General features: G+C 39.3%; 2 protein-coding genes across 4 annotated transcripts; one reads left to right on the top strand and one right to left on the bottom strand.

Annotated features, from left to right (window-relative positions):
* The first annotated feature begins 310 nt into the window (after window positions 1-310).
* LOC123320516 (esterase AGAP003155-like) lies at window positions 311-1,364 on the top strand. Its single transcript, XM_044907861.1, has 2 exons — window positions 311-711; window positions 815-1,364. The coding sequence occupies exons 1-2, from the start codon at window positions 393-395 to the stop codon at window positions 1,195-1,197; spliced, it is 702 nt and encodes a 233-aa protein (XP_044763796.1). The 5' UTR covers window positions 311-392; the 3' UTR covers window positions 1,198-1,364.
* Window positions 1,266-17,613, bottom strand: LOC123320513 (histone-lysine N-methyltransferase SETD1). 3 transcript variants are annotated; one of them, XM_044907856.1, is made up of 16 exons: window positions 17,472-17,613; window positions 16,954-17,181; window positions 15,745-16,129; window positions 15,495-15,688; window positions 15,094-15,432; window positions 14,802-14,941; window positions 14,470-14,627; window positions 12,119-12,786; window positions 11,688-12,008; window positions 7,257-7,503; window positions 6,855-7,199; window positions 6,580-6,756; window positions 3,748-4,105; window positions 3,397-3,690; window positions 1,780-2,132; window positions 1,266-1,678 (listed from the first exon to the last, which is right to left on the bottom strand). In XM_044907856.1, the coding sequence occupies exons 2-16, from the start codon at window positions 17,178-17,180 to the stop codon at window positions 1,505-1,507; spliced, it is 4,380 nt and encodes a 1,459-aa protein (XP_044763791.1). In that variant the 5' UTR covers window position 17,181; window positions 17,472-17,613; the 3' UTR covers window positions 1,266-1,504. The 3 variants fall into 3 exon arrangements, with proteins under 3 accessions (XP_044763791.1, XP_044763790.1, XP_044763789.1); XM_044907855.1 differs by having other exon boundaries at window positions 17,410-17,548; XM_044907854.1 differs by having other exon boundaries at window positions 17,234-17,515.
* Window positions 17,614-17,644: the final 31 nt, after the last annotated feature.

Here is a 17,644-nt window from a genome sequence, read left to right as displayed (position 1 = left end):
GAGTATGGCCATGCTCTGAGGAACTAAAAGCACAGATTACTCTGTAATCTGTGACTAAGAGTAAGTTTGTGAACGCTCCGAGTAATCAGAGCTTGCTCAGAGTAAGTTTCTGAACGCAATCTAGGTGAACTTTGAACATAGACTAATAATTATTAGTCTATGACTTTGAAGGCCAAGGTTGCGTTCACAAACTTACTCTGGGCAAGTTCTGATTACTCTAAGCGTTACTGAGCATAGCCGTACTCTACTCTCGGAGCACAGAACACAAATAATAAGTCTCGGAGTAAGTTTGTGAACACACCCTTATAGAGTTAGGTTATATTTATCTAACCTATATTTTTTGACAGTTTTCAAATTTTTAATATTTTCAAAATAAAGCTGAATTAATAATAATGAGTGCTATGAATGGCGAAAAACTGAAAATACTAGCAATTCATGGTTACAGACAAAATGCCGATACGTTTCGTCAAAAAACTGGTTCTTTTCGTAAAATAGCGAATAAATTTGCTGATTTCACTTATATCACAGCACCTCATAAAGTGGTAATTCCCAACGATGTGGAAAACGTTGACACAGCTCAGGAAGAAGACGAGCAGTTTGGCTGGTTCTTCAACAGGGAAGATAAAAGTTTTAGAGGAATCAGAACAGGTGGTCCAGCAATTGGATTCGAAGAAAGTGTTCAGTTAGTGGAAGAAACATTTGAAAAACTTGGTAATATTTTGCACATAGCTGCATCAAAACGTTTCTTTTCGCCAATAGTACATTAGAAGAAGTAACAATGGTGTTGTTTTTTGTGAAATTTAATTTATTGCAGGTCCCTTTGATGGAATTTTGGGATTTTCGCAAGGAGCCTGTTTAGTATCACTCCTATGTCACCTTCAAGAGGAGAAATTGTTGAAGGCGAAGTTCAAATTCGCCATTATGATAGCTGGATTCAAATCGGGAAGCATACCTCATTCGGCTTATTACAACAAAACCATTGCCATTCCGAGCCTTCATGTGTTTGGAGAGAATGATCAAATTATCCCCTCACAAATGAGCAAAGATTTAAGCAAATGTTTTCTCATGCCCGCGATAGAAATGCATCCCGGAGGCCACTTTGTACCTGCATCATCTAGCCAAAAAGAGACGTACCAAAGTTTCTTAAGACTTCATTACCTAGTCAAAAATTGCCCAGATATCGAAATGAATTTTTAACGAAGCCCAATTGGTTTTTTCGTATGGTGTCGGGGACCCAGAGAAGGTATTAAATATGCTGAAACGAACAGAATTCACAATCTTTTAATCGAGAAGAATCTAAATAAACTGTAATTATGTACATCAAAATATAAACCTATGTACAAATAAAAAACAATTTTAAAATATATAGTCCAATTACTTTCTCCATTCATCTTCAAGTTATCAAATATTTAATTCTTAAATAGATTAAACTCGTAACAGCAAAAAAGCATATCGACCACACAACGTCTTTACACATGGAACAGTCTCTAGTATTTACAGCACTTCAGTTCAGTGTACCACGACAGGAAGCGGCACCACACAAACAAGGTATCTTGTCCACTTCCAGGGGGAATTTGTAGTCGTACGTTATCTCCTCGTTGATTCCTATTTGCTGCTTCGAATATATCACAATTTTCTTCTGGGATTCGATGGTTATAACCTTAGCGTAACAATTGGGCTGTAAAATAAAACCATAGAAGTATTAAACACCCAACTGTCACTGTCAAAAATTCAAGTTTTTCTATGGTTCTAACCTAACTTCGTAAAATCAATACTTACGCTACAACTGTGATTGATGAACCTCGCCAGGTTGCCGCATTTCGTCGCGTCGATTATGGTCTCCAGGTCTATGCGGAACAGGTACGTGCTACCTATACCCGTCGATTCGTACTTGGACTCCCTGAGGTCGGCCACGCTGGACCTGACCATCTGTCCGACGTACTCTATGACCATCTCGTCGGCGGCGATGGGCTCCATCGCGAACAGGCCCCAGTCGTGGATGGCCGACTTGGCGAACTTAAGCTGCTTCTTCCTGAACTTGAGCTGGTTGAACTTTAGCAGGTCGGAGTCGGTGTCCGTGCCGAAGGCGGTCAGCAGACGTCTCTGGTTGGATCTGGCCTCCCTCGAAATGCCTATAAACGAAAACAATCGATGAGTATCGTGGATTAGAAGTATACTCCATTCGCTTTTATTTTAGCACTCGGTTGGCCATGGAAATTTGACACATTTCACTCTGTGTAGTACGAAACTGTGAGGTTATGACGCTTGTCAAAACATGTTTGGGTTTTAAATCAACGCTATGTTGCCCGTTCTACGTAAAAGTTTCTGTTATTACGTATTTTATCACAATGTCGAATCTCTTCGGAAAATATGTGACGAACATAATTGAAGTTTATACAAACTAATTGAAGGCATACTAAATCCAGTTATTCGCATGGAAAATACAAGAGATCAGTATAATATCATAATATGCGCTAGTTTGAGGAGTGTTAATGTTCGTTATCTTCTCTGGCTAAAGTTTGAATACGTTACATCAGTTGTAGATTTCAAAAATATTAACCCGAAGATGAAATGCATATGATGCAGTGGTTGGGAATGGGTATATCCCGAAGGAATTAAAAGATAATTACAACAATGTTAAATTCTTCAACAAAAATCATCTTGCATCAATATAAGTAAAAGGAACTAAAGGAAGTTTCAAGTCAAGATTAACTTCACCTTTGAACAAAAATTTCAAATGAATAAACAATTAACAGGACAACTGGGGCGTATTTGTGGCTCTTCATCTTAATACATTGATAATTAGGTATTTATTGGTACCCTAAGACATTTACAATGTATAGGACAAGTTAAATGAAAAATAGAAGCAATTTTCGGGGATTTATTCTACGATGACATTAATCGAAAATACTATAGTAAACTTTTCGCATTAATTCACTCGAACATAAAATTCTCAAATGCCACCACTTCATTGGGTCTTCCAATAGAAGGAAATTCTTTGTCATCCCCTTCATTCACAATCTTTTTGATTGTGGAAATATTCAGCTGAAATATAAGTCGTTTAAACTCAGATGAAACATTATATAAATTCTCTTACATTGAATATGTTCGCAACCCTCTGACTTATTGTGGATTTTAGAAAATCAGGGTATAACTATTTGAATGAGCGGACCTGAATTCTAAATAGCACTTCCTGAAACCCTGTCTCTATTTTCAATCACTTTCGGCATTTTCGTAATAAAAATTGATATTGTGGCAACGGCGTTATGACATTAACGACATTTCATGAGTGCCAACCTCACTCCCTTCTTGTTACGAAAACTTGAGATGATTATTTCATGGCCAACCGACTGCTGAAATAAATGTGAATGGGGTATAGGATCGATCGGAACTCACCCTGCATCTTTGAAACGGTGACGTTGGGAGAGAGTGAGACGGCGTGTGATTTGGCGTGGTGATATTTGTACTTCACTTTCTCCTGCGGCGATATCTTGTAGTAACCCTCCGTCCTGGCGCAGCCAGAATCGTGGACTTTGACGTCATCCTTCTTTTTCCTCCTCGGATTCGAATATAGGTCCGTTATGCAGTGATCCACCCAGTGAGTATCGTTGAGCCAATAGCTCATCGCATCGTCGGCCAACAACGCTTCGTAAGACTTCTTCATGTATTGTATATCCTCGTGGTCGATACCTGTAAACATCCAACGTGTTTAACCCCGACTTAAATCGATTCTACCTCGAATCTCACCTTTAGTCAAGAACTCGTATAATATAGCCATCTGCGCGACTAGATCCCTGTCCTTATGCTTTACAGAATGTACAATTTGAGACGACTGATAGTAACCGTTCTGATTATCATCTTTGTTGTCGACGGTGTTCTGCAACTCCTGTAATTTGGCGTGTTGCTTCCTCTTCCTCGACCTCTTGGGTTTATCCGGCGTCGTTTCGACGTTGGTAACTTCGGTTTTCGGCGCCTCGTTCTCCTTGACCTCCTGGTTGGTCCAGTAGCCGTGGTCGTGTACGACGTTTCCTGCGTTCTCTGCGCCCTCCTCCTTGGTGGTCTCGTCGCCTTTCTGCGGCATGCAGTAGGAATGTTCCATGGCCACCTTGAAATGGATAATTTTGATTCAAAAAAACTCATAACATTGATATAGGTAGATATTTTTTAATGGTAAATACGCTTTTTCTTGGCGAATGCAACACATGGAATATCAAAAAAATTAAATGAAGAGAAAATATTAAGTCTAGGTCAAGCTAGTGTTTGGTTGGTCTCCCACGAGCTTATCTCAAGCATTCTGCACTTCAGGGTATAGTATTGATGAGGCAATTTATGAAAATTTGGGACAAATATCTAGCAGAGCGTTATGAGATTGTTAATCGGTTGTTCTATGAAGGACAGTTTTCACACATCTCTGCCCAGATATGCCCAATGCAATTCATGAATGGAAAGCAAGCTGGATAATCCATCCTTCTCTCTGTGCGATGTGCAAATACCACCCCATACGTATATGACACCTCCAAAAGCATTTGTGGGAGCCTAAACCGTTCCTAATATCTTCGATTCATCTGTAAATAAACACCGACTCCAATATTCAACTGTCAAATTACGGTAATCCTCGGCCCACTGCCGTCACCTGTGTGCTCCCTATTCAAAATGGGATGCTGGTGCAATCGACATCTTAACGACTATATTATAATAATTAAGAACAGGGAATACTCTTTCTGACGAAAATGATGTAGTTTTTATGGAATATCTTTGAAACGTCACATTTTGAAATAACCATTCGAACCGTTTCCCAAAAAAAAAAATATTCTAAGCACTTCAAAATGAAAAATAAAAATGGGTATTTAAAATTTAAAGCGATTCGTTTCTATTGCACAAGTTGGCAACATCGACTGAAATATGCGTTGATAGAAAAGGACAACAAATACACTATCTGGATGAGATAGACAAAGATGGCCGTCTGTGAAGTCTGCGACGAACGAGAAAGGTCGTAAAATTTTATGGGATTTTTATGGCCGGTTGCTGTTGAGGCTCGTCAGTGAGTACGCGCCTTATGATGGCTGTGAATCAACAAGTGTTATTTTATGAACAAGCCATTCTTCTTTTTATTTTCTAGTAGGCGCTGTTGTCAAATCATGAACTAGAAACGAAGCGATTTGAACTTTAAAACCCCATATTTGAAGAATGATTTTGCATAGTTCCGCGGTGCATTTGAAAAAATTTATGAATGAAACTCATAATTATCCAGTTGAAACCTGCATATGCAGTGATAAACCAAATTGAGGAGAATTCCCTCGGTGATCTGTTGACTAATCTCTTTGCCGACTAAAGTTACAGGGCGAGTCTTTGACTCGTACAATTATTTCAACAGTAGATTCTTGAGATAAAAAAAAACAATTTTTCCTATTCCATTTTTTCTGATTCGGCCCTGATAAAAAGATATAACCATTTTGATTTTTTATAATGAGCTGTGCTACCCCTAAAAAAACAAAATTACCTTCAGAATAACTAGTTAAATCTGTGACACTACACATGTGTGGATCTTTTAAACAGAGTTGTATTCAGCCAAAGTACCCAATTTTTCAAATTTCGCAGATACTTTTTAATTTTTGAAAATCAAATTACTCGAAAACGGCGCATTATACGAGAAAATTTGAAGAATACTTTTATTTTACAGAACGTTCAAATATTCATCCGTCCAACTTAGTTTCAAGAGTTGGGTTCTTTGAATTTTTGATATATTTATGGTACGTAATGCTCATAATAAGAAAACTGGAAGACGTGGGTAATATTTTGTGCTCGCAAAAGATCAATCGAATAAATGGAAAACTATATTCTGAAATTCATTTCATTCGATGAAACCGTTTGAGAGATAGAACTAGAAATAACAATTTTTTATAGTATTTCAACATCCTGTATCTTTTAAACCGAGCCGATTCAGAAGAAATGGTAAAGAAAAGATGTGTTATTTTTGACCTCAAGAATCTACTGTCAAAATATTCGTACGAGCCAAAGACTCACCCTGTATATATTACAGCGCCAAATTGGGGCTTTGCCTAAGGCGCCAGTTTTGCTAGCGACGACTCTGTATTTAACTCTTGCACCGAGACGGCCACCATTTGGGAATCACCGAGCTAGATAAGGGCGAAGACATGGGCGTAACATTCGACCGGGCATTCCACCATTGAAAATGACCAGTGACGTGTCGTTTCCGCATCTTCCAAGTTTTTTTAATCTAACAAGAAACGAGACATAATGATGGTCATAGATGATTCTAAGGGCATATTTTAAAGGTTTTATTTCATCCGGCTTCAGTAAATTTATGGATTTTCCCAATTTGATAAGTTGCATTCGCCCAAAAAGTGTATCTACCAATGGAAACAATATCCAACTAGTTCTTCTCAATGATTAAATCGATCTTAACGAAACGGTTTTTGCACAAACTGACAACAAAATGCACGAATGTCAAACACCTCATCTGTTGAGAAAAAAAAACTAGTAGAAGAGAGTTCAAGACATAGCTGAGACTTTCATGCACCAAGTAATCGAGAAACATTGTTAGCAACTATCATTCACCTGAGAATGCGAACTTGCTTCGCCATCAGACTCTGACAGTTTCCTGACCCTCGCAAGGGCACCATTCAGCTCTTTCTTACTAAGACCGTCCCTTCTCTCAGGAACAGTCTCCTCATCGCTACTAAGATCCTTATCGGGAACCTTGGATGAGACCGGTGCCTCTGCAGGTGCCACCGTCTGTTTCGAACAGAGTTAAACTCAGTTTAAGACATATTCACTAAGTCAAGCTTGACTTAAAATAGTCAAAACCAGAAGAACCAAAGGGTAATACTCACGGGAGGTTCGGGATTCCTTATAGCCTGCAACAGAGCGTCTCTAACCGCTTCCATCTCCTCCAACGATTTTTCCTCAGCCAAGTTCTCCGATCTAGGGGCGACCTTGGGACCGTCTTCCTTATCCACCCTCTCCAATCTCTCCTTCTCCTCCCTCTCGGCCCTCTCACGTTCGATCTGTTCCATCCATTCCGTGTTCCTTCGTCTCCTCTCCAGGTACTCCAGTTCCGTTTCGCTTAGCGAACTGTCGCTGTCCTCGTGCAAAGCGCGTTTCTTCGATACCAACAGGTCCAGCTTGGCCTTCTTCGGCGGGTTGTCGTCGTCCTCCTCCTCGGTCTCCGTTTTGGCCTGGAATTTTGAACGATTTTTTCGTATTCGATCAACTGAACTGCAACGGTTACTTACGACCACTGGCTCGGGGGTCTTACAAGTCGGCAATATGCCGTCTTGTAGGTCTTCCGTGGTGTGGACCAACTCGTCGACCGTCGCGATCTTCTTCAGGTCCTCGGGCTTGGGTATCGGCGACGTCCTGTTGGTTTCGGCGACTTCCGTCTCCGAGTCCGAACTCTCGTCGCTGCTGGAACTGTCGCTGTCGCTCGAGAACATCGAGCTTTCGGAAGAGCTTATGGAACTGGTCGACGGCTTCCTTATCCTGCAAGAGGTCGGGTTTAATCAGTCTTGTAGGTTGAACTAAAGCAACCCGATCTACCTTTGTGGTAGATTCACTGTACAGGGTGTTTCCAAACTTTGTGGTTATTCTCGAATCATCAAAATAAATCAATTCGCCAAAAATTTCATATATAAAATATTGAAGATAGAGGAGCTATAACACCTGCCGACAAAATTTCAAGTTTTTTTTTTAGACGGTGCAGGCGACACCGTTCATTGTTCACAGTGCTTCAGTACATCAGAGTCTATCTGATTATTTGCATCAGGTCACTTGGAAAAATTTGGGGTGAGAAGAGTGTAGAAAATTGAGAGCCTTTATTGAAAGTGTTTGTGTTGACAAAGTGCTATTAGTGCTACCCTATTTCACCATTCGTCAAGACCGAACGATTGCGCCGAGATGGATGAAATTCTCAGATTTGCTACTAGAATAGTTGCTCTTTAAGAGTATGTATCACATTTAGATCTACGATTATTTTCCTGAAAGAAAAATTACTCGCAAGTTGATCTTCGAGAAATTCCCCAAAAAGATGGGTCCAGTTAAAAATTCGTCAAGACCGAACTATTGCGCCGAGATGGATGAAATTCTCAGATTTATTCCTAGAAGAGTTACTCTTTCAGAATATGAATCACATTTAGATCTACGATAATTTTCCTGGAAGAAAAACTACTCGAAAGTAGAACTTCGAAAAATTCCCAAAAAGATGGGTTCAGTTAAAAATTCGTCAAGACCGAACGGTTGCGCCGAGATGGATGAAATCCTCAGATTTATAACTAGAAGAGTTTCTCCTTTAGAGAACGTATCAAATTTAGATCTACGATAATTTTCCTGGAAGAAAAACTACTCGAAAGTTGACCTTCGAAAATTCCTGAAAAAGATGGGTTCAGTAAAAAATTCGTCAAGACCGAACGGTTGCGCCGAGATGGATGAAATTCTCAGATTTATAACTAGAAGAGTTGCTCTTCCAGAATACGTATCACATTTAGATCTACGATAATTTTCCTGGAAGAAAAACTACTCGAACGTTGACATTCGAAATATGCCCAAAAATATGGGTTCAGTTAAAAATTCGTCAAGACCGAACGGCTGCGCCGAGATGGATGAAATTCTCAGATTTATAACTAGAAGAGTTGCTCTTCCAGAATACGTATCACATTTAGATCTACGATAATTTTCCTGGAAGAAAAACTACTCGTAAGTTGACCTTCGAAAAATTCCCAAAAAGATGGGATCAGTTAAAAATTCGTCAAGACCGAACAGTTGCGCCGAGATGGATGAAATCCTCAGATTTATTACAAGAAAAGTTGCTCTTTCAGAATATGTATCAGATTTAAATCTACGATAATTTTCCTGGAAGAAAAGCTACTCGAAAGTTGAACTTCGAAAAATTCCCAAAAAGATGGGTTCAGTTAAAAATTCGTCAAGACCGAACGGTTGCGCCGAGATGGATGAAATTCTCAGATTTATAACTAGAAGAGTTGCTCTTCCAGAATACGTATCACATTTAGATCTACGATAATTTTCCTGGAAGAAAAACTACTCGAAAGTTGAACTTCGAAAAATTCCCAAAAAGATGGGTTCAGTTAAAAATTCGTCAAGACCGAACGGTTGCGCCGAGACGGATGAAATTCTCAGATTTATAACTAGAAGAGTTACTCTTTCAGAATATGAATCACATTTAGATCTACGATAATTTTCCTGGAAGAAAAACTACTCGAAAGTTGAACTTCGAAAAATTCCCAAAAAGATGGGTTCAGTTAAAAATTCGTCAAGACCGAACGGTTGCGCCGAGATGGATGAAATTCTCAGATTTATTCCTAGAAGAGTTACTCTTTCAGAATATGAATCACATTTAGATCTACGATAATTTTCCTGGAAGAAAAACTACTCAAAAGTTGAACTTCGAAAAATTTCCAAAAAGATGGGTTCAGTTAAAAATTCGTCAAGACCGAACGGTTGCGCCGAGATGGATGAAATTCTCAGATTTATAACTAGAAGAGTTACTCTTTCAAAATATGAATCACATTTAGATCTACGATAATTTTCCTGGAAGAAAAACCACTCGAAAGTTGAACATCGAAAAATTCCCAAAAAGATGGGTTCAGTTATGAATTCGTCAAGACCGAACGGTTGCGCCGAGATGGATGAAATTCTCAGATTTATTCCTAGAAGAGTTACTCTCTCAGAATATGAATCACATTTAGATCTACGATAATTTTCCTGGAAGAAAAACTACTCGAAAGTTGAACTTCAAAAAATTCCCAAAAAGATGGGTTCAGTTAAAAATTCGTCAAGACCGAACGGTTGCGCCGAGATGGATGAAATTCTCAGATTTATTACCAGAAGAGTTGCTCTATTAGAAAATGAACCACATTTCCATCTACGATTATTTTCCTGGAAGAAAAACTACTCGCAAGTTGACCTTCGAAAAATTCCCAAAAAGATGGGTTCAGTTAAAAATTCGTCAAGACCGAACGGTTGCGCCGAGATGGATGAAATTGTCAGATTTATTCCTAGAAGTGTTACTCTTTCAGAATATGAATCAGATTCAGATCTACGATAATTTTCCTGGAAGAAAAACTACTCACAAGTTGACCTTCGAAAAATTCCCAAAAAGATGGGTTCAGTTAAAAATTCGTCAAGACCGAACGGTTGCGCCGAGATGGATGAAATTCTCAGATTTATAACTAGAAGAGTTGCTCTTCCAGAATACGTATCACATTTAGATCTACGATAATATTCCTGGAAGAAAAACTACTCGAACGTTGACATTCGAAATATGCCCAAAAATATGGGTTCAGTTAAAAATTCGTCAAGACCGAACGGCTGCGCCGAGATGGATGAAATTCTCAGATTTATAACTAGAAGAGTTGCTCTTCCAGAATACGTATCACATTTAGATCTACGATAATTTTCCTGGAAGAAAAACTACTCGTAAGTTGACCTTCGAAAAATTCCCAAAAAGATGGGATCAGTTAAAAATTCGTCAAGACCGAACAGTTGCGCCGAGATGGATGAAATCCTCAGATTTATTACAAGAAAAGTTGCTCTTTCAGAATATGTATCAGATTTAAATCTACGATAATTTTCCTGGAAGAAAAGCTACTCGAAAGTTGAACTTCGAAAAATTCCCAAAAAGATGGGTTCAGTTAAAAAGTCGTCAAGACCGAACGGTTGCGCCGAGATGGATGAAATTCTCAGCTTTATAACTAGAAGAGTTGCTCTTCCAGAATACGTATCACATTTAGATCTACGATAATTTTCCTGGAAGAAAAACTACTCGAAAGTTGAACTTCGAAAAATTCCCAAAAAGATGGGTTCAGTTAAAAATTCGTCAAGACCGAACGGTTGCGCCGAGACGGATGAAATTCTCAGATTTATAACTAGAAGAGTTACTCTTTCAGAATATGAATCACATTTAGATCTACGATAATTTTCCTGGAAGAAAAACTACTCGAAAGTTGAACTTCGAAAAATTCCCAAAAAGATGGGTTCAGTTAAAAATTCGTCAAGACCGAACGGTTGCGCCGAGATGGATGAAATTCTCAGATTTATTCCTAGAAGAGTAACTCTTTCAGAATATGAATCACATTTAGATCTACGATAATTTTCCTGGAAGAAAAACTACTCGAAAGTTGAACTTCAAAAAATTCCCAAAAAGATGGGTTCAGTTAAAAATTCGTCAAGACCGAACGGTTGCGCCGAGATGGATGAAATTCTCAGATTTATTACCAGAAGAGTTGCTCTATTAGAAAATGAACCACATTTCCATCTACGATTATTTTCCTGGAAGAAAAACTACTCGAAAGTTGAACTTCGAAAAATTCCCAAAAAGATGGGTTCAGTTAAAAATTCGTCAAGACCGAACGGTTGCGCCGAGACGGATGAAATTCTCAGATTTATAACTAGAAGAGTTACTCTTTCTGAATATATATCACATTCAGATCCACGATAATTTTCCTGGGAGAAAAACCACTCGCAAGTTGACCTTCGAAAAATCCCAAAAAGTTGTGTTCAGTTAAAAATTCCTCAAGACCGAACGGTTACGCCGAGATGGATGAAGTACTCAGATTTATAACTAGAAGAGTTGCTCTTTCAGAATATGTATCACATTCTTGATAATATTCTTTCGAAAAGCCCGCTTAAAACCTCAATTCCCGTTCTCTCACCTGCTGAAAGGTTTCGAGTGGTTCACAACCTCCGTATCCGAATCCCTGATGATCTCCTCGCTGTCCGACAACTTCCTCGAGTCGTCGTCCTCCGGTATGGGCGACGGTATCTTCTTCCTTCGAAAACTGGGCATCTTCGGCAGCGACGCCCGAATGCCCAACACCAGGTTCCCAGCTCCGGCCAGGCTGTCCAGGTTGCTGTAGATATTCTCGCGGTTAGCCTCCAGCAGGACGTTGGCGTTCGTCTTGCCGCCCGACAGCGACTTCTCGTTCTCCTGCAGCTCCTTCGGCTTGTTCTCCTTCGAGGTCTCCTCCTCCCACCTGCGAAAACAATTCGTATCGTATGCGACTAGTATCAGGATTATTTTGACAGTCTGGCAACGATGTTCCTCACGTCATTCCTAAGATAAACAAAGTATTATACCACTCACCATTTCTCGAACAGCGAAAAGGCGGTGTTCTCGACCATCTTCTTGTTGAAGTCCCTCTTCAGTATCACCTTCAGCTCCTGCGTGATGGTCTTGATGATGGCGTTCTTGGTGGCGGCGTGAGGGTCGTCCTTGTCCTCCTCGAGGCCGTGCTGAGGTAGCTGATAGTGGGTCGGAATGTAGGCGGGCGCCGAATGGAGGGGCGCGAACTGCGGCGGGTAGGTCGGGTGGGCGGTCAGGTGGAAGACCGTGGGGGGCGGGACGCTGGCCGCGTAAGGGAAGGCCGCGGGCGGGTACGACGCGTGCTGGTGGAAGGGGTCGGCGGGGGGATACGTGTAGGTCGCCGGGGGGTAGCCGGGCGGCGGGTAGTGATGCGAGAACGTGTACGGCGCCGGGGGCGGCGGCAGCTGGCTCAGGTTGGGCGGCAGGGGGGTCGGTTTCACCTCCTCGATCTTCTGGTCGTTGCTGCTGAGGGAGGACAGGCTCATCCTGTCGTCCTCCCTGTCGGACTTGGAGTCGTGGTTGTACCTTCCGATGGGGCTGTAGTTCATCCTGCCGCCGGTCAACAGCTCGTCCTCGCTAGAAGATATGTCGCTGCCGATTTTGTCGAGGTTGACTTTCTTGAGGAGGGCGGTAGTCTCGAGCGCCTCCCTCTGTCTGGCGACCACAGCCTAGGATATCCACAAAAACATTAATAGGACACCCTAAACTGAAGCTTCATAAGAAGTAGGCTATGAATTTTTGATATTCTATGTTTGACGTTGACAGGACAGCTGAGGGACACCATAGACATAGAGGAGGATGAACTGAGCATTCCCTATTCGGCTCTACAGTAATATTGGCAGATAAATGTGAAAGAGACCGCCGAACATGCGGCCAGTTGTTGTCTTTTTCTAGAATTTCAATTGGTCGACACTCACGTCTATGTCCATAGGAAAGAGACAAGTATTGGCCGCATCATAACTTCCTCTCTTTCTACTCTACAGAGCAGACACTTCATGTGGGTATTGCTCAGTCCATTCTCTATGCCGATGAGGGACACACAAGTGTTGGTTAGGTTCATTCATTTGCACCCCGTACAGGGTGGGCAAAATTCCTTGTCTACTGAGTGGATCTCAAGAACAATAAGAGCTAGAAGCAGACGAATGACACATTTCAGAGAATCAAAGAACCGTAGCCTTCTACGATTTTTTGTTTTCGAATTATTAGCAAACAATGAAATTTTGTCGATTTCGAAAAGTTCCCATAGCTTTTTTGTCTTTGAGGTTACAGATCTGAAACTCGAACCTTCTTAGGCACTTTTATACGTAGAATCTACTGACAAAAGATATTTTTCCAATTCAGAAATAACAAATTCAATAAAAGTTTGCAGAAAAATCCAAAGTTCGCCTAATGATTCGAAATGAAAAAATATTTTGAGGTCGTCAGTGGATTCTACGTGAAAAAGATGGTTCAACTGTCAGATCTGTAACTTCGAAGACAAAAAAGTTATCTTTTTTGCGTATAACTCAAAAACTAAGAATCAAGAAGCCACGGTTTTCACCATTTTTTGTTTCTCTGAAAAAGAGCTCGGAAATTGTCATCCGTTTTCTTCTAGCTCTTATAGTTCTCGAGATCCCTTCAATAGACAACTAATTTAGCCCACCTTGCACAGCGTGATTATGTATACAGGGTATTCCCAAATTGGAGGTACAAACCAAGGGGAGATTTCTTAAGTAATTTTAAGAAAACAAGTCCCATAAACATGGGATCGCAAAGGTTTAGTTTCCAAGATACGGGGTGTTAAAGTTTGAATTTTTGGAATTTTATCAAAACAAGCCGTGAAAATACATTCATTAGCAGAAATACCTAGTTTGATTTGATGTGTAAAAACTGAGGATTTCGAGAGAATCAAAACTTCAAACTACAAAGAATCGTCAAAAACTTTTTTCTCGAAATCGGTTGCATATACGACAAAACTACAAGAGACCATAAGGTCTAGTATATTAACAAAGCTTCTTTTTACATTTTTTCGAATTAAAAGTGGCTCACCAAAAAAAAATAATTCTGGAGGAAAAAATATCCCCCTGTGGATTTGCTATCGCAAATGACATGACACATGGTGTAAACTATGTGCCAAATTTCAGTTGAATATCTTGTGAAGTGTAGATAATGTATGAAAAAAATTCTAACTTTAACACCCCGTATCTCAAAAACGAATAGTTAAGACTTTTTTTCTTGAAATTACTCAAGGAATCTCCTCTTTTCGTTTGTGCCTCCAATTTAGGAACACCCTGTATAGTACCTTTTCAGAAAATCTAAGACGAGTGAAGAAATTCTCTGTGAATATTTCAAAGGAATAGAAGCTCACTCACCATCTCCAATGCGTTTCGATGACATTCCAAGTATATGTCTTTGCTCAGGAACGGTGAAGGAGGTTCGGACAATGGGGCAGTTTCATCGTCGTGGGGTATATCTACATCCGGGGCAGGGGGATTGATGGCCATGTCGCTCAAGGAAACGCTAGACTTGTCTGCGAAAAAACATGATTATGAATATGCGGCAGGAAAGACTCTTCAAAGAAGCCAAATTAACATACGAAGTCAAAAACCAAAGAATGAAAACCCTTCGAGATACAAAACTGCAAGAGCAACCACGGCAAGGAAAATTCTTGAAGAAAAACATTAAAATCAAATTCAAATCTTACCGTCATCACTATCTATCGATGGTGGTAGGGTCAGACCTTTAGGATGCTTGTCCATTTTAAACTCGTCATCAGAATCCCCAAAGGCGAGAAAAGGGGGTGGCATGCCCCCAGTCCCTTTACCTTTCAGTAGAAGGGCAATTCTGCAAAGAAAATAAATCCCCTGTTGATAATCCATGAAAAAATAAGCATTTCAAGTAAATTTAAACCATCACTTCTTTAGCTTCAAATTAACCTTCATGTCTGTGAAAATCTAGTAGCTATTTTGGTTTTGTAATAGATATTTTTCACTCACCTTGTATCCAGATCGAGCTTCGTTTCCTCATCAGTCTTTTCCTCGTTGTTAACCCTATAATTAGAAGAGCTAGAACTACTGTAACTCTTCTTTTTCTCCTTCTCTTTATGCCTGCCCTCCTTATATTTATCCTTTTCCGGTTTCGTGAGTTTCTCTTCCATTACTGGCCATTTGGGTGGGGCTATCGAAGTGGGCGTTCTTTCCCAGCTCTCGGTGGGCCATTGCGGGGTCGCAATCGGCCAGACTGTATGCGGGGGAGGAGGGTTCATTTGGTAGGCGTTAGGGGTGGCAAAGCCGTATTGTGGAGTGAGCGGTATACTTGGATGAGAAAATTCAAACCTAAAAATTAACGAGTAAATTGGTATTCAACTAAAAGTCTTCGAATTAAGAAAAATACTAACCCAACAGGTGTCGTATTGGATGAACCGAAATTGGTTGAAAAATCACTAGGTGCAGTGCCATAACCTATGTCAGAACTACTGCCTGGCGTAGCAAATTCACTTCTACCGAAACTTGCCCTACCATACCTATCCCTTTCTAACTTCTCCCGTTCCCTCTTCTTTTCATGCTTTCTAAGCTCATCTTCCTGTTTCTCCTTGAAAAAAAAAACAACTCATTGAAATTGTATGCCCAAAGGAAGGATAACCTTACTATCGCCAGCCTTTCTTCATTCTCGAGTTCTACCTTTGGAGGTGGGGCAGCTTCGGGTGGTTTCTTCTCTGTTGTGTACTCTTCGAACTTCAACCTACATTTTTCACCAAACGGATCAAGGAATACTTCCAGAATTTTGCCCATCACACTGGTATTGTTCAATTTTTCAACGCAAGCTTTTGCTGATTTCACCGTTTCAAATACAACTCTGCCTATGCCCAAGTGTTTGTTGGTAATGGGATGATAATAGATGAATAATTCATCGATTGCACCGAACTTTTGTACCACATCTCTGAGGAAAACCTTATCAATATTATCGTTTAGCTGAAAAATTGTAACTTCAATGGCAGGCGGTTCCCCCACATAATTGTTGTCAATTTTGAATCTGAAAGAAATTTGAATTTTAAAATTGCATACCGTAGCGATATTTCTACGAAAACACCACCGAAATTATGTTTTGATTTCATTTCAATAAGTATTTTGATGAATAAACCCAAATTTCTAACAATTTGAATATGCGAAATTTGAAATTTCCCGCCATGCAATAGTAGTTCATTTGAACTACTTGTTTATCAATCACTGACGTGTATCTGATTATTCTATGGTCGATGACGTAATCTTAAATGATTTGTCACGCATTTTCTATTCATTCTTTCATTAATTTTTGAGAATTTAATGATGTAAATAATATTAATCATTCTTTGTAAGTTGCATAGTTAAAAAATTTTTGAAAAATCAAAGACCTCCTACATATTCTCTACTGAATCCCCAAATTTCAATCAGCTTAAAAAAAGTCAATCACATACTTCTAAATTTATAGTATCCTATTTATAAATGATTTATCAAGCGAAATAATATCAATAGTCAATCTTTAAAACAATTTCAAACAAATTCGAACAATATAATCCCTTAAGATAAGAAACGAAACCAAAATGTAAACTAACACTTAATATATAATAACAGCAATGGAGGATATATCCTGATGGACATATCCATGGATATTAGGAAAAAATTTTGATTCATCTGATGTTCTTTTATCAGTGGAGCAGAATGAACCTATTTCTTCATTATATGATTGAAAGATAAAACTTTAAACTGTCAAAACAAATAACATTTTGAGAGGATATATTTTAAACTCTTTTTTTTATATTTTCATTATGTGAATCAAATAATTGCTATTTTTTCAGAATTGTGAGCTTTTTAACTCACCTAGGGGCAGGAAGATCTAGAGGTTCCAAGCGAGTCCAAATTCTGGTTAGGTGTGAACGAGGATCTCTAGGAATCCCTGGGGGAAATGTACTGTCGTCAGGGACTACACCATCATATCTATACAATTTAGTAGCCCCTTTCACAAGAAAAGGGTCCACTAACAACTTATAACTTTTCATGGTTTTAGGAGGATGTACTTTGTTTCTTTGGTCCATGGTACCATTCATACTGGAAAAAAATAATTTAATTAATAGTTAGGGCAAAATTTCCAACAAGTTACCTTTCAGAAACCTTCACAATAATTCAAAATTTCAAAACAGTAATGACTAGAGTAATCACAAATAAAGATCAGCTTGGATCAAATTTAATGAACTCGGGCATTGTAAACACAGTTCGAAATAATTATGAACAAGTTCCAACACTCCACTGAAGAAATATATCATTCATAATATTTACCTAGATCTTGAGAATTAGGGAGAAATTGAAATTTTCCGAAAGATACACAAGAGGATTCTAACCTATAAATTATGTCAAAATTGTATAACAAACGTTAAATTGTTGTTTTGGAACCAATATATCCATCAATTATCACACAATGAATTTGAACTTGAAGTTCGTAAAACTAATATTTTACAATTTCGAATAAGTTTTATCATAATATACAGAACCCATTTCGTATTCTGTTACCATT

This window comes from Coccinella septempunctata, chromosome 9, assembly GCF_907165205.1.
Source record: "Coccinella septempunctata chromosome 9, icCocSept1.1, whole genome shotgun sequence".
NCBI lineage: Eukaryota > Metazoa > Arthropoda > Insecta > Coleoptera > Coccinellidae > Coccinella > Coccinella septempunctata.
Note: the sequence above shows the minus strand (reverse complement) of the source record. Positions and strands in the feature narration are given on the sequence as shown.

Excerpts from the sequence above, each read along its gene's own strand:
- LOC123320516 (XM_044907861.1), top strand. The coding sequence starts at position 393 with ATGAGTGCTATGAATGGCGAAAAACTGAAAATACTAGCAATTCATGGT. Across the intron at positions 712-814 it reads AGAAACATTTGAAAAACTTG|GTCCCTTTGATGGAATTTTG; the intron begins GTAATATTTTGC and ends AATTTATTGCAG.
- LOC123320513 (XM_044907856.1), bottom strand. The coding sequence starts at position 17,180 with ATGAATGGTACCATGGACCAAAGAAACAAAGTACATCCTCCTAAAACC. Across the intron at positions 7,200-7,256 it reads AGACCCCCGAGCCAGTGGTC|GCCAAAACGGAGACCGAGGA; the intron begins GTAAGTAACCGT and ends TCAAAATTCCAG. Across the intron at positions 1,679-1,779 it reads TCATCAATCACAGTTGTAGC|CCCAATTGTTACGCTAAGGT; the intron begins GTAAGTATTGAT and ends TTTATTTTACAG.